Source organism: Papilio machaon, chromosome 1 (assembly GCF_912999745.1).
Source record: "Papilio machaon chromosome 1, ilPapMach1.1, whole genome shotgun sequence".
Classification (NCBI taxonomy): Eukaryota; Metazoa; Arthropoda; class Insecta; order Lepidoptera; family Papilionidae; genus Papilio; species Papilio machaon.
Genome location: NC_059986.1, coordinates 7,540,981 through 7,564,546, shown reverse-complemented (window position 1 = coordinate 7,564,546; position 23,566 = coordinate 7,540,981). Strand labels below are relative to the sequence as shown.

The 23,566-nt window shown below is 35.1% G+C and overlaps 1 protein-coding gene across 1 annotated transcript in view; it reads right to left on the bottom strand.

Annotated features, from left to right (window-relative positions):
- LOC106713298 (whirlin) overlaps positions 1-22,687 on the bottom strand; it is a 51,441-nt gene extending 28,754 nt beyond the window's left edge. Inside the window, exons 1-8 of the mRNA XM_014506067.2 lie at positions 22,527-22,687; positions 10,158-10,327; positions 9,575-9,791; positions 8,144-8,385; positions 5,473-5,626; positions 4,396-4,526; positions 1,683-1,841; positions 614-739 (exon numbers count right to left, since the gene is read on the bottom strand). Of these exons, the coding sequence (XP_014361553.2) occupies positions 614-739; positions 1,683-1,841; positions 4,396-4,526; positions 5,473-5,626; positions 8,144-8,385; positions 9,575-9,791; positions 10,158-10,310 (1,182 nt within the window). The 5' untranslated portion in view covers positions 10,311-10,327; positions 22,527-22,687. The remainder of the gene's footprint in view (positions 1-613; positions 740-1,682; positions 1,842-4,395; positions 4,527-5,472; positions 5,627-8,143; positions 8,386-9,574; positions 9,792-10,157; positions 10,328-22,526) is intronic.
- Between the last annotated feature and the right edge of the window lie 879 nt (positions 22,688-23,566).

Sequence of the window (23,566 nt, the reverse complement as noted above, 5' to 3'; positions counted from 1 at the left end):
TAAATTATGATATTACTATTGTAGTTACTGTCTTTTATTTTACATATAGTTCCAACTCAACACTTACTTGATATTTAACAAATAATTATATGTCAGAAGAAGGAAAATTTACCCGAGAAAATTCAGACACGACGGTCCGAATGATAAATAATCATGGCAAAACAAACAAACCCTGCACGTAGCGGGAAATGAAAAACGACGACGAACTTGGTCTGCTTTCTCATTACTTACATGAGTTATTTTCTGTTGTGTGTTATATTGCAAGTTAGCTCTATATGTTATTTTAAGTTTATAGTAATTTTTGTATTAAAAGGAGAACATAAACCTCTCTAGTATTTTTCATTGCTAGGAAATAATATCTCGACGCCGTTAAACTTGGAGGTAATTTCAACTTGCAAATGACTCGGGGCGTTCTCTCAAGTTTCCATGGCTTGTACAGAAACAGACATTAATTTCTAGAAATTACATTTCATCCGCCATGACTAGCGCACTCTGGATTTCATTCCTTATGAATTACGTTGCTAATTATTTGAACTTCGTCTTTCTTGAATTAAGATGAAATAATTTCGTTTTTATCGAAATCGGGCTTTAAAAGTAAGTTTTAAAACGCTACCATGAGGCCCGCTCTGTCCGCCACGGAGTCCTTGTCAACGCCCGTGATGTAGATGCCCAGGTTGTACTCCAGACCGCCTCTGATCATCAACCCAAGCGACTGGCCTGGCTCTATGCACAGGTCCACCTAATTTTGCAAACAAAAATAACTTTAATACTATTTTGAGTAGTAAATTGAAAGATTAATAAGTCTGGGCGTCCTCGTGACGTCATCCGATTGATGGCCAACACGAGGGCAGCGATTACAACCGCTAACGTCCTCGTTTAATGGCCAATGGACAACGATTTGCATGCCATCGTGTTAACGCCATTCTGACTTCCCCCATTTTAGGGCGGTCAAATTGTGCATTCAAGAGTTTATGAGGCATGAAATACGAACCTTGTAATTACCAATTATTATGTGAAAGATGACTTCGTAATTATTGTACTAAATTGGAACTTATTACTTAGGTTATTTTGATGCGGCCGTTTGTAGACTATCTATTTAGAAAACAATTTCATTATAATCACTATTAACTTAGTGACAATATAAATTGTCGTTGAATCTTAATATTTTTGTTTATTGTTTAAATGTAATTTGTAACAAATACATAATAACAATGTTTTGTTTGTTGCGCCCAGCAGCACAATCCAATGCTAAGCTCATAGAGATGTGGGTCGCACAAACTAGGTAATCCTATTCACAACTGCTGCTTACTTACGCGTATATGAGCAATTGTATACTTGCATATAATAAGCTACTACAACCACGAGTACATATTTACAGCAACCCATGTAGTCCACATTAAAAATGTTTATTAACCTACACTTGTGCTCACGTACTTAGTGACAAAATATTGTAATCATTATCACGTAACATTACTGATACCCGTTTACCCGTCAGCAGCATAACCAGCCTATAATTGTGCGAAAATTCTTAAGATTCGATTTATAATTAGATTTTATAATATCACTACTACCTAATGATTAAATAACTTAAAAAAATCGCTTGATTTCATATACTAAAGGTGCAAGGACTGACCCTAAGTGCGATGGTAAGGATTTTTTTTTAATGGATATAGGGTTCATACCCTGCGAATAGAACGGTCCTTGCTGGCGGAGCGCAAAGGGCGTTGCGGCGGCGGCGAGGCGGGCCGACCGTAGCGGTCCATCCAGGAACAGGATGCACGGCCCACCAGCGCGCCCGCCGTGCGAACCGTCATCGTCAGCTGACGACACGACTTCAGCATCTACAAAACACATTTCCTTACTGTGGGTTCCCACAATTTTTATTTTTAATAGAAAGTAAGGTAAGACAATATATTTAATAACATTGGCCGTAACAAGAAAAATTGTATAGATCACGAATTTTAAAATTAACCACGTACAATTTTTTTTTCGAATCGGATAAATTGAAAATCAACATACCGCTATGAAAGGTACACAGAACAAAAGAAATACCTAACCAAACTGTTGCGATGTTCCTTTGCGATTAACTTTTTTGCGTTTTTGTACAGTGTTAAACAATAAACTGAAGCTTTTACGAATCCCATTATTGTCAAGGAACTTTTTGTAAGTATCGTTTTAAAAAGGTTTTTGGCGTTCAAAAACAATGTTCAGGAAAAAAAAATTTAGAAGACATCTGTTTTGAAATACGCTTAATAGTTACTATTCACTGAATAAAGCTAATATTTAAACGCATTTTAAAATTAACTAACGTTTCTATGACAAAAGAGATTGCATGTTATATAAATTTTGTTCACTATTATTATGTCAATTTGTCATAGCAGTTCACTTTACGTAATAAAATGTTTGCATGATAAAAGCTCATCTCCCGGACCTATTGAATATTCACGACTCATGTTGCGGCCGCACCGGCTCTATTGCATAATGCAAATTACTGACTCTTTTGATGAACACTGCATGTTGTATTAATATTGAAAACGTAAGTACATCTTGCACTCTTAATTGACTGCCACAAACAAGAACTTGAAAGTTTTTCAATCGTACGTAATGTTTGTATTACCTGTAGTATGGTATTAAGTACCTACGACATCATTTTACCGTAGACTAGAGCTGCATAGTTTTATTAACCCGTCAACAAGTTGAAACATGAAACGGAAGCTCTTATCAAATCATTAACTCTATTACACCGGTAATAATGTGAGCGAGCAACACAAGTTGCCACTAAATATATTTATGTCAGGTGAAATGCATTTCAAGCTCGCAATTCCGGATTACCTGTTTCAGAACAATTTGATTGTGCCCCTGCAAAGGTCACAGCGAGGACGGAAATAGAAAATGTCGCTCCTTTGAATTGTAGAAATAAAATTGTTTCGAAATTGTTCGGAAGTTGATGTTAATTTCCGCACGCGAACCATCTCTATTTTAAGTTGTTGAGTGAACTTAGTTACAAACGTTTAAGCTTGAGTTAGTAATTAGTTACAACTATTGGGAACAGTTGCAATGGTTGGCTATTTATAACGATCGGCTTGTCATTCCATTCAGTTCCATATTCAAACTCTATTCTGTACGGTGAATGATAGAATAAAAACGTGTCTATTGTCAGCACCAGCTCATTATCAAACGCTTGCATAACTGGACGACAGCGAGAACTCCGTCCGTTGCGCATTGAGAGAGAACTTTTTCAGGTCATATGATACATCCTTTTATTGAAATAAACTGGTCGAAAGCTAAGCACGTTATATTAGAATCATTATTCTGCTTTCTTAGATGGCTATATAACAATCAACAAGTGGGTTTCTGCTGTAAATACAACAATTTAAAAAAACGAATAAATTTTGCTTTTGCAAACATGGCACAGTGGACTCAAGTGTTTAAAGATTAGAATTTAGGTATTATATTAATCAATCGAATAATATTTTGCTAGTGGTGCTTCATTATGAAATCAATAAATTCAAATTAAGGTTCCGATGCATAAAAACTTAGTAATTTAAGTAGAAGCCTTATTTTGAAACCAATGAAGTAGGTACAAAATACAATAAGACAAATTGAAATTTCGCAGTCATGCTAAATTTGACCTGACCCGAATGCCTCGCGTGGAGTGTCATCAGGACGAGGTGTCGGCTTGACACCTATTGACATCTATCTTTCTAGCCGTCTCACACATTCCCGACCTTTTTCTGTAAACTTCATCGACGATATACAGGACAATATATAATTAACATACAACTTCATTAAATTCAGACTCAACTCACATTATCTTGGAAAACACAGACCATTGGATGGTGGACATGGATTGCCATCACTCATATAAATAAAAGACTTTCCAATACATATTAATTAACGTAGCTACTGCTTCTAAATTGTTATTGGTGAAAATGGAAGGCCAGAAAACTGTTTACTTTATTCTAACATTTATAACAGAGTAAAATAAAATAAAAATTTAAAAAAAATTGCGTAACAAATATAACTTGAATATGGAAAGCGTTCATTGTTACAACAAAAACCCGAACGAACGGAAATAAAAGCTGTCGATATGTCTGTCAATTTTAATGGAGCTAGTATGTGAAATAGCTCGCATGAAAACCCTACAAGATTTATCATTTCTGAACATATTATGATACATATTCATTAGACAAATAAAGAAGAATTTACTACGTCATATTTAGCTTATATTTATAGTAAGTTATCGTCGACATTTATTCATTTATCATCATATAATTATCTTTTCCGTAATGATCTGATTAGTTGTTTGTGAAAGTAATTGGATTTATAGTGGTGACATCGAAAAACAATCCATACCGTATTTATAGTATTGTTCTATAAATAACACGAGCTTACCTTGAGGGCATCCTCGTGGGAGATGCCGGAGAAGGGCGTGCCGTTGACCTGCAGGATGGAGTCCCCGGGGCGTAGGCCCGCGCGCTCCGCCACCGAGCCTTCCTCCACGCGGGATATGTACACACCCACCCCTAAACAAATTGATTTACTTTACCTGTTTGAAGAGTATAGTGGAAAAGGAACACATATTATTCATATTTTAATAACAATATGAGGAAATTACTATATATACTTTTCAAATTCTTCTTCTTAATGCAGATATGTAGAGCAGTAGCAGTTCTTTATATATTCTTTACCTACCTAAATGTAATTCAAATTAAATGTAAACTAATTCAAGAGATAAATTGTACGTAAATAAGACTTTTTTAAAACTGCTACGTTTCATCTTACTAATGGAAGCAATGAAAAATCAAATAAGTTATGATAAATCAAATGAAAAACACACGAAGAGAATGAATTAATCGTGTTTGTTGAAGAGCACAATTCATTGATTAAATGTCTTTGTTTGATCACTCCTCGTTCTATTTATATAACTCCCATTCGAGCTCAAAATCGATAGCCCTCCGCGTTGTTCGGCTGTCTCGCGAAATGAAGAATTTTTATTTTAAAATAATTTTGTTTCATAATAAATTCACACATAAAGGTTACAGATATAAATTTTAAAAAATGTAAAAATAGCGTTCACGGAGGATTGTTTTTAATATTGCACAGATTGTTCTAAATTCGTAAGTCAAGATCATCTCTGTCCCTATACTTAAACCCAGACTCGTCCAAAATTTCCTGTGTTGAGTTCGTTTTAAATGTAACCTGTGTATACTATATAAGCATACATGTACGTGGTCTTATTCCTTCAAACCACATAAAATTGATCGCCTTGATTATTTTCCAAAAGAAGACATTGCGAAGCAATGGCCGTTGCATACAAAATAAAATCGGATAACAGGCAGCAAGCAAACACGTTGCGAATGAAACGATCCTTACGCCATCAGAGAAATGTCAGGTTTTGACGGTTATAAAAGAAGCGGTTATAATACTTTCGCAGTGAACAGCTTGCAACAGAAATGCTAACTAACTGACCTGCTTCCTTACCGCCCTTGACGCAAATGCCGAAGCCGTGTGAATCTGCGGGGTCGCGGCTCATGGTGACGGTGCGCGTGGCAGGCTCGGCCAGCGCCGGCGCCGCACCCCCAGACGAGTATGGCCGCTCCCGCTCTCCGCCACGGTATATCGCCTATATCAATCAAATCTTACTGTTCCACACAGAATCTTTAAGTTATCACTAAGGTTGCCCCATTAGGACACACTGCTTAAATGCCCATTACACATTTCTCATTGGGCGATTAGAGTTATAAAATATCGTACTTAGTTATACACCCCAGATTCAAATTGTAGGACTATAAACCGGGATGTTATGACTTGTCACATGCAAAACAATGTTTTCAATTCATATTGATCGATCACGACACGCTCTTTCAAAGAACTTTTTTTATCTGAGAATTATTTAAAATAACTTCACGGGGTAACTATTGTCATTTAAAAAAACTTGTTTCCCAATACTAAGCGACGAGGAAAGTACAAAACTTTTGTTTTCATATTAAACCTTCCTTTGTATAAATAAAAACTTTCTACTTCAAACAAAAGCTTTCATTTCTTTTATAGGTAAGAATGAAGTACTTATGTATTAATCCTATACATATCCATTTATATATTACCAAGGATTGAGAGATCGGTAATATTTTGTTTAATGTAATGTTCCTGAGGAAACACGGGAAACCGTGTCATGTACTTTATATTTGTGATCGTAAAGCCCATTATTTTCGAAACACGACTATAAAAGTTTATTTACTTATTTATATATCCTAACTTTAATAAGTTAAGTGATGTACTTTTACGCCAAAAAGCATGATGATATTATTGTCATTACCTAGTAAGTAGTAAAAATAAATGTATAATTTTAAATCGTACAGCAAAACGTAATGTCTTTCTGATACAGAAGCTAAGCTTTTGTCTGCACATATATGTAGTTATACGGGACATTGAACAAAGCGGAATGAGGACAAATGCTACATACTTTTTAGATAAATACTTACGACTTCGTTGTAGATTATGCATTATATGTGTCTTAGAGGATTTATTAGATATATATAGTATATATAATTTTATATGTATATAGAAAAATGTATGTGTAGATAATAAAACATATATCTATATGAATTTATCAAAAATATTTTATGTATATTTTTCAAACTTATACATAACAAACCTCATATTTCGAAACGGTATCCAATTTGCCAACAAAACAGAACACAACTTATCGCACAAAACAACACATAAACTCATACCGCTGCACATATCAGTTAAAATAGCATTTTTATTTTATTAAAATCTTATACATTTCTTTACGAGCAAAGTAAATTTATTGATTTCGACAACAAAGCGACGCCGAGACGTTTCGAAATGGAAAAACCGTAGGTCGTAAAATTTTCTTTAACATAGGCACTGTGGGAAATACATATACGTAGGTTATATTTTACGTTTTTCAAATTTCCAAATTACAATATTATTATTAAAACAACCGAATGTATTTACGCAAAAACACGCACTGTAAATATAAGCACTAACTCGTAATCAAAGATAATTTAAATTACTTTACAAGACAGTACTTTTAAATTTATTTATTTTAAAGGTTAATTCAAACGATAGGCGTTCTTCCGTGCCGTGACAAAACGACGACTGACATTTTATATCAAACTTTCACATGCGATCGTGAAACACTGACTTAAGTAATATTAACTAACAGGCATAGTATCCAAGGATGTGTATGTATATTAGATTAGTATCATTATTTTGTACGCTGGTGGTAAACAACAATTGTTAATTCAATCGTAAGGCAACACAAATTAGCAAAATGTTCGGCCATGTGGGCTGGTCCGGCGTTCGTCAGTAAACGCTTACCGCAGCGGTCATGAATAAAGTAGTGATATCGACTGACTGCCTCACCCTGGAATTATTTACCGAGCAACAGCCCCACCGGACTTGCACTACAATTCACACGTTCCTATTTTTAGACTTAATAATGTTTTGATTGCTTTCATGTAAAATATTTGTGATATGTGGCGAAGAAAAATATATGTTTATAAAATATATTGATAATCTGGCTATTTTCATTTCAAAAAATTTTAAGTAACACTTTTTAAGAAATGTTAGCCCAATTAATGACTTGAGGCAGTCATTTCTTATTACCGTGAGTTTTCACATGCAAGTACATTTCCTTATGAAATACAATTGCAAGTTGATAAATTATTTTTCTATGTCCATACAATATAGATACGGTTGAATTCATAATAAAAATCCAAAGAATTTCAATTGAATACGTGCCATGAATGGTTCCACTGCACCTGGAGCTGCGAAGCGGGAAGGGGTCGGATAGGACGAGGCGGGGCGGAACACGTGCTACTCAAATACTTAGCTCGCTGGCGACATGTCCCTCGGGAATATTACTTCATAGAACGGAGTATTAAAAATTCAAGTCGCTTATATTGGCCTTGTGAGAAGAACGATTGACGTGGCTACAACCATTCCTCCGATTTCTTCTCTGCCTTAAATTCTTGTCTTTATAGATTTACACCGATATTTGTCAAGCATTTTCATTAAAAGAAAAAGCGAAGTAAAAGGGGTTATGGAATATGTTGTGCAACCAGGTACATCTCTAGGAGGGATTGTAGGTTATGTAGCCAGGGTAACTCACATGATGTGTTGTGCTACTGGGGCTACTGGCGGGCGAGTGCCGGCGGGCAGGCAGCGGGGCGGGCAGCGGCGCAGGCAGCGGCGCGGGTGCCGGGGCGGGCGGGTGCGAAGGCGGTAGCGCCTTGCCCAGCGCGGCCGCGCCGCCCTGTCCGAACAACCGCAGTACCTGCTCCGGAGATATTGGCCGCTTCTTGCCATTTGTTGCGCTTAAATGGTTTGTGCTGTTCCTTAAGCTAGTTGCACCTGTACAAAAACATTACATACTAACGTTTTTAATCAAAAATTTGCGAAATCCCATTACGATTGTTTGAATTTTTAATCCTGCACTGCTTTTGTCTGACCGACAAAAGGAAATTATTAGTGTATTGACTGAATCAGTGAGGTCGCCGTAGATTCGTATAACTAACTAATTGTTACTATTATTTTTACCAAAAGAAATATTTTAAGGCTCTCTAGTGTAATTTTTATTTATTTCCCTTTTACCACACGAGATGCGTCTCGTATCTAACCAGTGTACGACATATTACACTTTCATTACCCTATATGTTCCATTTTTATGCATTATATTTTATGATAAGAAACATTTTGTCGCTGTTGGAATTGTTCTCTACTTCGTGCGGTACTATTGTTACGTGCATGTTATACAACTCGATCCTGTTCGCTATTTTGTACCCGCTGATAAAGTTTTTATGGGTGCACATAAAAAGTCAGGGTACGTGCCAAACGGCTTCGAGCACCAAAACAAAACACAATTATATAAGCCATGTGCTATTGAATCTTTATTATTAATAATTTATTTTAATTTAATAATAGTAAATAATTTTGAGCTTAAAAATAATACATATATCTCTTTTTACCGTCGCCAGTATTATACAGACGCTTGTGTATTCACTGATCTAATATTACTGAAGGTGCACGTTATCCATAAACTTATCCCTAATAGGCTAACACTGTTCTATCGCAAAACAAACAAGTAGGACCCAAGCTGCCAACAGCAAATATTTGACTTCTGATAAATGATGGTCGGCGAGGCGGCAGGAACTTTACCTAAACGATTTGAGACTTCAGTTAGTATGTATAGTACATAAAGGTAACACAGTTTATGGCACAACCGTCCTTTAAATAATGACATGTAAACAATTTTATCGACTAATAAGATAAATTATTCAGACTTTGTCAAGAAACGTACGTCTATAAGACTTTGAGACTTACAACGTACACATAAATCTAATACTTAGAAATAACCTCGAGCCTACCTTCATATTATATATTTATTTTATCCTTTTATAAGGTTCTTTTACAAGATTTACAATTGAACCAGATAGATGGCAGTGTCTTGTTCCTGGAGTTTGCAATTTCTTGTCAAGCATGTCAAATTGATTGCAATATGTCTACAGTGTTCGTTAGTAGAGAGTTGCTAGAGAGAGTATACCTGCACTGTTTGCGATGGTGGAGGAACCCAGGTAGGGTGCACGGGAGAGCTTGCCGGGGTAGTGGTGGTGCGAGTAAGGGGCGTGGTGGCCGTGTGAAGAGGCCGGCCGTTCCACGATGGTGTAGGAGGTGCCCGGCGGCGAGTAGTAGACGCCGCCGCGCCCCCGCGCCCGCGCGTCCTCCGCCTCGTAGCTCGCCTGACGGTTGTCCTGCAACCACTGACCATTGCCAACGGATTTTAACTTACATATCCCCATTGGGGTTTTAAGCTGTCGCTTAGCTACCTTCTATCCCAGTCTGTAACTGAACTCAATTAGGAGAATTAAAGTTTTACCTATATGAAGAATGAGTCGCTAGTTTATTTAAGTCTTTTAAATAATAAATAATTAACAAGTATGACAAAAACAAAACTCTTGAACACTTTAAATTTTAGATGATTTATCCAGCGAAGGCGAATCAGTGCGTAGACGACGTAACTTCGTAGGCCAGAAGCGTAGAGCGTGTTCAATAAGACACCGTAGACGACACGACTTCGTAGACATAAGAACGTAGACGTAGAGGACAGTGAGGAGGGGGAATCGTACCTGGTGCGAGCGCGAGTGCCTTGCGAGGTGGTGCGCGGGCGGGTGCTGCGGCGTGGCGGGGCGCGGCCAGCCGTATCCGTGCGCGCCGGGTGGCGGCCAGCGCGCGCCGAACTCCGCCAGCTCCGAGCCCTCGCCCACCTCCCCCGACCTCATGCCCCCGGCACCTCTCTCTACAAAAAAACAAAAAAAAATTACTCCAAAAAAGTCATATACGATTAAATAAAACCCCTTAAATGAATGCTTACTTTATTATTATTTAACTACATTCTTCTTATCTTTAAAAGCATCAAAGAGGTATCAAAATCTAATATATTTCTTGCTTCTCCGAATCTATTATAGTGTTACCGTATCAGCGCTATATAATTCCAGTTTATGTTCGAGCGGGATAAAGTAAAGCAGTGAATTTTGTAGCGAATCAGGTCTCTACTTATTTTTATGTACCTGATTAGAGCTAATCGGCTATTAGAGTCGACAAGTTTTTTTTTTGAATAGTTCAGAATCGCTGTTAAAAAATAATTAATGCTTGAAGTTAGTATGCATATCCTACAAAACAATGTATATTATAATCCACCGAGCAAAATTACTTGGGTTAAATAATATCCCTATTTTTCGTAAATATTGCTTATTTGGTCTTTTAATAGTTTGATTTTAAAATTAAACTCCACATCTGTCGTTTGTGTAAAAAGCATAATATTATTCCATTCGTATTGGTAGTGTGTTATGAGCAAGCCATAAAATAATTTTATATTTCTCCCGGTAAACTTTTCGATGTAAAATATTATTCGGGTGAAAATATTCTTCCATTCCTATTTTACGACACCTTACTCATTTTCTATTCGACCTATTCGTTCTATGAAAAACATATAATTCTAGGCGAAGCTACTTGAAGATATCGTCACAATTCTCTTCCAAAAGCAGATTAAATTTGTTCACTTTCTGGAAACTAATTTGCCTTAAAATTATAGACGCAGGTCACTGTGCTCTGTCTGTCTCGCTTTCAAGCCAAATCTACCAAATCGAAATTTGGTACACAAATAGTCCAAAACCTGAGAAAGGACATAGACTACTTTTTAACGCGAAAAAGGATTGTAAGGGGTGGAATGTGAGGGTGAGAAATTGTATGGTAGTATCGTGATTTTTACAGTAAGAATCTTGAAACTTATTTTTTAGGCTGTTATTTTACTATAAATAAATTTGACATTCAAATTTTGTAAAAGTTTTACCCTCAAAATAACAACAGTCATAGTAAGGTTTATGTGATTTTTTTGTAAGCTTAATATGTTTTGTTGTAACGTTTTATAAGTTTAAGTAAAATAATTAGCCTAAATAATCAAAATGCTACCAGAAGACAGTATTTCACGCAGATGACATCGCGGGTATAGCTAGTATAATTTATAAAACACTTAAAGAAAATAAGAAAAAAACAAAATAAAAGAGGCACTACTAAAGCGAACATTCACAAAGTGCAAAATAGCAAAATGGACAAAAAGTTTTTTCAAACGAGAACTGCCTCCCTCTGTCGCTGCAAGTTTTTATTTTTAAGAAACTGCGTTTCTATGACACCCAGTAAGTTTACAATTAACTTTCTACATAATTTCCTTGACACATTTTCCGCTACTTTTAAATTGAAATTTCAATAGACGGAATCTTTTACACAGATTCTTTTCACAAACTTAGCAAAAATATATTCGTCATAATATGATGAATATATTTTTTTCAAGCCGTCGGCCGGCCTCAAATAATTAAGCCAAAACTTTAAGGTAAAAACCTTGTGCGCAGACCCTAAGTCAATGAGTTAATGCCAGGGAGATGATGGTGAAAATTTGTTTTTTGGTTTATTTCAGTCAATTCCGATATAATTATTTAATTATTTTACGGTGAAAATCAAAGGTGGAAATGAAACGATTGGTGTACGAGCGTCTACATGTGATAACACACACACATGATTGGTTCGATAGTTATTTTATTTAATTTAAGAAATAAAATGCAAACTTAATCTTTAGCCAGCAATGTGATAAAAAGTGGTCTGAATAATTCGCCACTAAATATTATAGCGGTAGGCGAGCAATTTAGCGAAGGAAGTCGTAACACCTGCACCCGCCCGATTTACGAGGACGTCGACTTGGGGCCCGATTGCGGCCACAATGGATTACGTTGGCTCATGACATCGCATCTACCTTACACAAGAAGCACATTTATTACTCTGCTGTCTAAGAATAAATAAACTTTATCCTCCTTAAGAAACTTTGATTTTAGACGCAGTCATGTTCTTTTGTCACAATACATATGTGAGTGATTATTGTAAAACAAACTATACGTTGTTGGTAGACTTCTAATGTAAAGGTGTATTGATAAATAACACCTATATAAAAAGTTAAGTAAAGTATTGATCTCTAACTTTTATATGTACTATATAATCGCATTAAAACGGGAATTAAAATTATTGCTATGTTTTATTTACTTCAAATCGATGATGCTTTAAGTTTACGTCCCGACCATCAATAAGCGATAAAGTCTCGATCGAATTTATCGTCCCATTTTCCGTTGCATTTTAAAGCATATTATTTACGACATAGGAATATATGTTATACGCTTCATTAAATTATAAAATGTTAAGTGAAATATGTTACCACCGTTATCCATTTTTCGATAAATATCTTACAACTATAAACAGAATATAGAAGAATTTTTAAGTTTTGAACAAAGATGTTCATGGTAAAAACTATTCTATATCGATATTCAAAATTATACATCTTTAAATTCTCGATATATTGTTATTCAAAACTGTCATATTGCAGTTGATTGATCGGTTACAATGACGACAAGCTATAGAGATATACTCCAGCGATCGTCCGCACTGCGGTTAGACAACGCATTATACCAGTATCTGTTGAACCATACAAGCTGACAACTACATTCACCTGTAAACAGTACTTTAATAAAAGTTATCATTCCAAACATACAATTACTCTTTATAGGAGCTAATAGAGAGTTAGGTTCATATGTTAAATATAATACAAAAAAAATTAACAGTGATAGACAATTTTCCAATTCTTTATTTACACACATATACATAACCTTACTACCTAGCTGTCTAGTTCCAATTGATTGACATCTCATTCGCCTATCATCTGACATGCGGAGTTAGCCTCCGCAGCGGAGTAACGCCACAGATGCCAGCAGCAACAACATCGGTTGGACGAATGGCCCGGCTCATCAGGTGAAATACTACGAAGTGGAATCAATTCCACGTTTCGTCTGATTGGAAGCAAAATTTTAGTACTCTTTCCAGGGGGATAGGGCAGTGGATTTGATGGAGGACGGCACGTTCCGTCGATTAAAGTTAGGCATCACAATTGCGGATGTCTATGGACAGCGGTCCCTTCACTATTTTGGCAAGATGGCCGCTTGATCGTTTGCCACCTTATAATATAAAAAAAAAAAATCTCCTCTAATGGGTGCATTTAATGAGGCGGCTCGACTGGAAAATACCAACACATCGTAAAATATAAAGCGAAGAAGTTGTCTAGAACAATTCGTAATTCCCTTTGCCTAATTAGATGTGTAGGACAATAACTGAAAAAACTAAGAGAAAAATCCTACTCCAAACACCAATTAAAGAGACCATTACGTCTCCAGTTGCAGACTGCATCTTTAGATCTTCAAGCTTTAAAACACTGCATCTTTTAGAAAAAAGTATTTGAATTGAAAAATAAAAATAATGATGCATTTATGAGTTTGAGTGAAAGTTCAAAGGCGAGTGCAACAGACAGACCTGTCCGTGACCTGGGCAATGGCCTTCAGTGTTCTTGGGAAAAGCTTCATTTGATGAGAGCTGCTTAGCTTATTGTGTACATTTTATAAGAGGGAGTCCTAAATTAGAAAGTAATTAGAAACGTTAATGAGGAACAGTAAAAAGTAGGTGGAGATAAAAAAAAAACATAGATTATAATTTTGAAATGAAAAACCAATTTTAATTTAAACCTTAACTGAGATTTAGATGACGAGAATTAGATCATGATTGCAAGACATCACGAATAACGGCAAAGCCTGAGTGTCCATAAAACACCTCATCCATGCATCCACATGTTCATGAGCGCATTGTACACGGTTTTAATTCCCAAAAAGCCTCTAAAATAATACTCTAAAGTCCATAGATCACTTTTGCGCGAGCCCGGTTAAGTCTTAATTCTTCTTCTGTACATAGTCAATAAAATCTATAACAAAATCTATATCAGGAATTTATTATCAAGCTTTGTTCAAATATAACATCTATTTTGCGCGGCCATGTTGGCGAGGCGCCAAACTGACTCGGCCTCCTAGCGGCCAACTCACATCCTAATTTTATCATTTATCCATCGTGACGCAGCGCTACCGAAGTATGACGTAGGAGATACGTACAAACATTATCTTAGTAAAAAAGCTATCGACTGTGCCATCGTCGTCGAAATTTCATTTCCATTTTATGTTTTTACTGATTTGTTCTAAAAGCTTTTCGGGAGAATATCGAAGCGGTACGAATTCAAATATTGTTTTAAAAACTAATTCGTATTTCAAGTTATTAAATTGTATCTGAAATACAATGAGGTGTAAATTGGTATCTCTTTTCTACTGAGTACTTAATGACTAAACACAGTCAGAGGCAACTAAACCTTGCAATGAGTTATATTTCTCGTTATAACCTCTGATCGTAAGACCAAATTAGGATAATATTCATCTAATTGTGACACATTTCATATTCTTATAGTTTTGTTTCATCTTACATAATTGCATGTTTTTATTTTACGTAGCCCTGATAGTAATAAGTTTATAAAAAACCTTTTAGCTTGAGTTACAACAAAATTGCTTTCATAAATATTATTATATACTAAAGCAAGCTGGGGCCACTTAGTAGATAAATAAAAATAAATTACAACTCTGTAACTTCTTCGTAATAGTGAATATTTACCGAGTTTTCTTACAGCATACATTTGAAAATTGAACTTTACTCATAGTGAAATAAGGATGAAGAAAAATACGTCGTGCACGTCAGTAATTTTTTTTTACATTATAGCACCTTCGTTAGTATCACAATCATTTTCTCATTAAATATTACCTGGATAAAAATCTAGAAATTTAGTGTGGATTTATGTTTGAAAAATAAGATAATCAAGACCATAGCTAAATTGTTAGATGACATGAGATATAGAGAGGTTACCTATATATAACATCGCGAACTTATGATAATTGCCTGAAAAACATTAATACTGTATATATGTAGTTTGTCGATAGAAGGCGGCGGCCTGGAAAATTATAGGAGACCGGAGACAACCGAATGGAAAATTAGCTTGACATCGACATTACGAACCAGCGAACCGGAAATGCATGCACATCAAAATTAACATATAGGACACCAAGTCTTATGCGAAGGTACAAGGAGGTAATAAGAGTATTATTACAACAGAATAATGTAAAACCAATCTATAAAATATAATCATAATTCGAGTGTTACTAAGTAAGTACACGCTTTCCTTTAAAGTTACCATAGTAGAAACTCCGAGTAATCTGGTAATAAATTGTCATACAGTGGTACATTAATAAGTAGCAAAGTACACAGTTAAAGACTATCCGATGCGAAGGGTTTTTATGACGTCACGGGAACGGCCCGGAGGCAGAGGGGTGTAGGGGTTCAAGGCCGAGAAAGTGGGTCAATGGGACACGGGCGGAGTAGTGCCACGCCAGTCACTACGGGACGTGCAGTCTCACAAATTAAAGCAGTCCTATCCCAGCTCGTCTTCTTTCATATTACCATCTATGTACACACGTAGGAAATCTGTCACTTGATAGCACAGGAAGAGATAAACTCTAAGAAACCATCTTCATTCATGTCCTATATTATAAAGAGACGGCATTACAAACACAAAAAATTTACCATATAATCCACGTAATAAATCATTTTCTTAAACCGTAATAATCAAATTGAGCACAGTCTAAATATAAAATTAGATAACCAGACACTTTAATGAGCAGTGTGTAAAAATCCTGCTGCTACGAAATGTAACCTCGTGTTCACATCAAAGAGGTCCCAGGTTCACGTAAATATCGCTGGGGAATAAATAAATTCACCTTTTCTTTTTTCTGTGTAACCTTGCGCAGCCGAATAGGTAATGAAGAGGTCGACAGAACGACCGCTTTGTAGGAAGTGTCATTCGCGGGATGTACCCACGTACCGACACGCGATTATTCTGACATGCGAAGCAATCATAAAGGAAAATAAACAGAATTAAATTAAACATAATTCCGGCAAGGCATTCGGAAATTATGAGTGATGGTTATTTTATTACACGAATATTTGAACTGATATCATAGTTATAGTTTATTTGCCATTATTGAGTATTACTTTATGTAATGAGAGTTGATACATTAAAATTCCCCTTTTATAAGACTAAAATTATTTATTGTAAAACTAATAATTTCGTTCTGCCATTTTTATGGATCTACAAAAGGGTTTGATCAAAAGGACATTTTCCACTCGATCAACAATTGGACGGGTGTCCAATTTTAGCGGTATTTATTCTCGACCATTTATATTATCTTTTTCATTCAAAAGCGGTATAGAGACGTTTATCGCGCAGCCTAAGTAATTACATGCCTTGGAGCGTCGAGAGATTTAAGTATTAAACGTTTTATAGCCCTTTCAGTTCCTAAATACGAAGCAAATTATCTCAAATTTCAAAGAGATCTCCTTACAAATTAATCTTAAAGTTTGTTGTAATGCATCAGCCGCAAGACGGTCAGCTCCAAAATGCTATAAAACAAAAAGAGCCTGAGACGCAAATCCCCGCCATCATACACCTACATACATTTTTGTCTCTTCGCGCGTATACGTTTTTGTGCCTCATTTGCCTCACAACTATACCTTGAACCACAGATATTATTAAAGGGACAGGCCATTTTGGCGCTGATGGTTGCAGTCGGTAGCGGTGGTGAGGATTCGAACTAATAATACAGATAACATTAACAGTTAGTAATGTCAACAGGTACGTTCAAAAAGGAACAAAGAAAATCTGTAATTTCTAAGAAATGTCCTATCCATATATACCGATCAGTAATAATATTAATAAGATCAGTGTCTTGAATTTACTTAACTCTTGCGCAATATTAACTTCACCATCAATTAATTTGAAGCAAACGTGTCAAATATGACATCTGTTTCTCACAACACTATGTATTTAGGTAGTTTTTTTTTTTAATTTCGGGGTAATATACTATGATAAATTATAATTGTGACAAATTGATGCGATAAATTGTTACGCAACGACTTTCATATAAAGGGCAAATCTATACATCGTATGGATTAAATGGCTCATTTTTATTCGCCTGATAACGTAACCCTTTCCTTCCTTTGGGTGATATATCCGTTGCCGGCCTTGGTATTCTTCCTTACATTTTATTTGTTACTTCGCCTATATCTCTCACTCCTTCTTATATTAATATGTATATACAAAAATATATAAATCTGCTTAGAAAAGTATTCTCCCGCCCTAGTTCGTAGAGAAATTACAATTTTTACTTATTTTGACTGTTGACTTTTTTTAGTATATTATAATTTTCTACAAATGGGCGCAGTTGTTTATAAAATATAAATTTAAGTTAAAATAATATTTACTTTATTAAGAACTTCAATTTTTTTTATTTAGTCTATTACGACTTAACCTAACAGAGAGCGTAATCTTACGTAAGCCTGACAATAAAAATTACTGTTGACGTTAATTATTTTTTTCTGGATGAATGATTTCTTGTTTCTGGAAGAATGAAAAAATACTATGTTAATTAAAAATGACCTGCAACATTTTTTTTTATGACAAAAACAAGTGACTAACTTATGAATGACGCAATATATCACTGCCCCTTGCGCGTATACGCCAACATCTGGTCTAGTTATATTTTAGGCTAAGCTATAAAATATTTCATTGTAATTACTTCCGAATCTGACATTTGATTCGAATGTTTCATCGTATAAAATGCTTGAACAAGTTCCATCGCAGATATTAAATCAGAACGTTTCAAATATTTAGGTATGAATTAAAACAATTCGGCATTCTACAACATAACTCGCTTTCGTTCTACATTCGATCCACGTGCGGTATGCCGGGACCGGGCTTGTTCTGAACAGAATGCATTCCGCCGAATATTCATTGCAAATGTTGTCGTTTAAAATAATTTATGTTTTAATATTTAATATTTTAAGTTAAAGTAATATTTTATATTTAGATAATATTTGTATATGAAAGATGATAATACAAAGCGTAAGTTTAAGAAGATTTGCTGTAGTAAAGTTAAAACAAATAATATTTCTAACTACAAGTTAACCAAAAACTGCAAACTGTTCTAAATAATATGAATGATAACTTATTACATATATCTTTGCAAATAAATCTACATATGCTTGTCACATAGTTATTACGTTAACTACAAATACAATAAATTAGTCTTGGATTCTAAGGACCATTATTTTTAAAACTTTATTCAACTAATAAAACGCAAACTGAAACTTTGCAAAACGAACGTTATTTACCACTTTTTCCTTTTATAACTTAACCTATAATTATCACAAATCACAAACTATGGCAAACCACTTTGCGTGTTAAACGACTTCTAAGATTATTAACGTAGCTTTTATTACAAAAGGGGAGGCTAACGAACAAAGAAATAGAAAATTATATGTCTTGCAACCATGAAAAGCGAAAAGTTATATTTACATTATACTTAACTTTGTAAAAATCTACTTAATTAACTTATTATTGTATTGTACAGGAACAAATGTTTAATTTGCCCCTGAATTAAATTTAATTATTAGTAATTTGAACGCCAAAGTATTATACACGAAGAATATTGTCAATACATTGCAAATGTAACTCTAAGTAATCAAGTTAGGGTAATATTTGATTACTACCACCCTTCAAACACAAAACATAATATATGAGATTGTCATCAAGTAAAAAAGTGTTATAAAAAAAATTAAACATAATACATATTTTGGTATAATAGCCTATATATTTGCAATAAGGATGGGTTTTTTCCTTCAAAGTCATGTTTACGAGGCAACCTGAGCTTTAATTTTCATATGTTGAAAACTACTACGTTGTTTCTAAATTAGGTAGAGAAATAGCAACTGCAATTGAGTCTACGTCAATCACATTAAGGAACTAATCTACGGATTGTATCGGAACGTCGTAACAGTAACTATAATGTTGTGATTCTAAAAACGGCTAACGCTTTATCTTACGAAAATTTGTAACAACGTGTGATTAAATTTTATAAAAACCTCTATCATCACTTGTAGTGGTTTGAAGTTAAATGGAGTAATAGTAAAAGGTACATTCTTTTTAACTTCCTTTATACGTCTGACCGGGATATTTTCCCACAATAAATAATATTAAATTGGATTATGTTGTTCGAAAACTTTAATAGTTGCGAAACATTGTTGTGATTCCAACTTAAGAATCAAATACAATAACTTTTCTCTTCGCCTTAGTTCAAGAGCATATAGAAGTTGAGTGCACTTAAAGTAGAGCACTGCTATTAAAGCCTTCTAAAAGTATTTCTATACCCTGAAAGTAATAAATATAAAAAAAATAATTCATAACCTGCATGTTAAAAGTTTTGGCACCTAAGAAGTTAATATTTTATCAAGTAATTTTTTCAAGTATTTTCCGTAGTCAGTTTATTATTATTTTCAGTCATTTTTTATTTATTAACTTTCGTGACGTCTTATAATAAAAGTAAACAGTGATTTAGATATATAAATCCAAGTATTATACTCCAGAAAGATATTTCTACTATTCTAATATGGTTATGTTCTTCCCGTTATAATATTTTAGTATTACTTTTATTTTATGTGGATTCCAACGTGTTTATTTATCAAGTATTTTTAAGCATCCTTTTCGTCTTTAGAATTCAAGTTTCTAAATGCTAACAAACAAAATCAATTTGAAGACAAAATTAAATTAAGGCCGCACAAAATAATGTACAAGCTTAAACTGTTTTCTTTATCAAGGTAACAGAAAGCTGTCTGGAATTTTCATGAAACTGAAAATATCAAAGGCACTGTTACATCGAAATTTTGTTACACCTAATGGATTACGTTCTGCTTCAATTAACCCAGTATTATATTAACGCTCATTGTTGATCTTAACTTATAGGCAGGTGGTTATTTAAAAAAAAGTAACTGTCAAAAAGCATTGCCACATTATACACAACTCTTTCTCTCTCTCTCAAGTTCTTTATTCATTACTAATAAGAATTTAGCGAAGAAATAGAACGGATGCAAACTTAAATCATATAAATACGAAGATAATAAATACATAAGTTACTTTACGTAATAAAAGTAATCCGTTATTCGTAGCAATACAGCACACACACCGGCGCCACTCTGCGTTAAATGAAGAGCAGAGATTAATTGCATTTGCTAACAGACTAATTGCATTCGTTAGCGAACTTGAAACGGTTCAGCTCTAGAATTAATGTTGGCAATCACAAGTTATAAGTTTCCGTTCCGTTCCAGGCACAAATTACTACATTTATTTAATAAAGAGTTCAATTTTAATAATTCAAAATAAAACTTTGTCTTAAAAAGCCAACTTTTAAGTAAATTAAAAGCAAAATAATTTTACAAAATATTCAAAATCCATAACAAAAAGCACAAAAAACTCATTTAAAAATGAAAATTTTGGTTAAAAAATATATTTCTTTAACAAAATATTCTCAACAAATATTCTTTAATAAAAACACGTGGAAAACATGTCGACATTGCCAACATTTACAAAAAAAATAGTACTCTAATTTCACCTTTTTAAATGTTGTGTGACAGAGAGACATTTCAAATTGTTTCCGATTTTTGGAACTGAAACATCAAGCTTTTTAAAAATTTGGTCATAGTTACTCCAGATTCCATAAATCGTGCGACCAATCTAACAATTTTTATTTTATTTGTCTAACCTGTACAATTAGCATGTTTAGTCAGGTATATATAAATAATGCAAACCCTAACTTAGCGGTTCACTGTTCTTTCAAGATTGACATGGATTCTGCAGTAAAAGAAATGATTAACCCAAAAGCTCGATTTTTAGATTATCGTAAAATACTAGTTTCATTCGTTGAATGGTGAAATCACAGCAACAGAACCCCATTAATCTAATTGGATCTCGAACGCGACGCTTTTTTTGTCCGCGTGCCGACATCAATGGCGCGATTAACTAATTGCCACAATATCCTACTCCGAAAATCGAAACTAATAGAGGAATTTTAGTAACCAGAGACATTGCAATAAGTCCAAAGTGCGTGTTACTGAGACTGCAACATAACACGCGACTTAGTCACGTCATTGATATTTGTTATACATTTTATGTCGGCTTGTTTAATAAAAATTATGTACAATCTTGTATGGTATTTAAGGATGAAGGTTGAAAGGTTTATTTGATAACTTCGTTGTCAGAAACCTATGGTGTAATTTTTAAAGTTATGTGAGCTGTATATATTCAATTAATCATGATTCGACCCGAACAGATATGGGAAAACTTTTGCATACTTGACTTTTTCAGCTGTATTATGACAATTGTTTCATCACATACTTGCCTTTAATTGATCAACTCCTAATGAAATGTAATGGCAATCATTTTATCGGTACCGACAGTTTCAAGCGCGATTCAACGTACATTTTATAAAAGCAACAAAGCAGCTGCATGAAGAACGTCAACTGCTGGTCGGCCAACAGCGACAGCTTGTATTAATTGTTCTATAATTATTATATATTATTTAATAAACCAAGGTTAGAACTAAGCGGTTATATTACCTATAATTTATCATGTCAACTATTAGTATGGTTTCAAACCGAGCCAATTTACTTGATAAGTACATTTATTTCATAGATAAATGGGTTAAACCGTCTTGATTACCTTTAGCCATATCTTCTACCTGTATACCTTCTTAAAAATATTACTCAGTGGTAAAATGAAAGGAATATTGTCGTTGTTATTGCTAGTTTGTATTACTAATTCTCTGTGTTGACGTGTCAAAGTAGATATTAGTGTTAGAGGGAAGCTTAACTTCCGTAGCTCAGTAGATGTGCCATAATCAGATTGCGGCACTCGTAGAGCTTCCCCGTACACCTCGGCCGCTCCCACCAGCCGACTGACCCTAATCATAAATATGGGCCAACACAATAGCTTTACCTTAATCTTAGGCGACACCTTCTATTACTTCAAATGTTATGAATTAAACTCACCTGGATTTATACTTTCCTTTTGATTATATTCTCGACTGCGAACAATGTTCAATATCTCCAAAATCTTTACAACTATTGAGAAAAGTTATCAGTTTTAAACTCACCTTAGGGTCGCATTTCGCCGGTGCCCCCATCGCACTTCATTTAAATACAGGGGTAAATTCACATATCAGTTGTGTACTCGACAGATTCAGGATCACGTGGTGAGGCACAACACGCAACCGGCACTGGTGCGAGCGTACAGCTGCGGAACGGTCGGACGCGCGTATGCTGTTGTTGTTGTTGTCGGCGGGCTACTGACGGCCGAACCGCCAAGGAAGGGCGCGCGGGGTGCGGGCGCGGGAAACGGGGCGCGGCTGCGCAATCCGCCGCCCTTTCGCTCAATACGATGGCCATGAAAATTTCAGCCGAGCTGTCAACCGGTGGCGGCACGCAGGTCGGCCCGGCGCGCGTACCTTTGCTCGCGCCGAGCCATGCGCCCCCTACATACCGCTATTTCTCATTAACCTACCGCTATGTCACTATTAAATTGCGAACACATTCTATATTTATATCACAAAGGCGGCTTAAGTGGTCTCCTCCCTAAAGGATAATTATAACTTATCTATTTACCAACATCAAGATATGGGACGTTTAGCGAATTTATTTGACGAGAATTCAAGAATATTGGCATCCTCTTAGTCATTCTCTTGAAAAACTACCAAACTATAGATGTACCATCAAGTTAATTTTGTTATATAGAGCCTAATTTGGCAAAACAATAACAAACAATTATTCTAAGTTGCAACATTTAGCCATGCAACGGCTTCCTACTCCACTGCATTTGGCGTAATCGCTTGGCAGGCATCCAGTGTCGTGGTGTATACTGAACTGCCATGATTATGCATCCAGTGATAACTAGGATTGATGATTCATCAAGATTGAGAGTATAAATTTGATAGACGGAGCTTGACTGCTAAACAACTTGTTACCGACTGGTACAAGTCGTGACTTGGTTCTTTATCCCCCCGTCTATTGATACAACCTAAGTTGAATGTTTGCAGTTCTAGGGTTCCAATAAAACAAAAAAACTAATTATTATTAAATTTTATTTCACAACTAAAACATGTTATTTAGTCGACACTGGTGGAAAACTATAAAATTA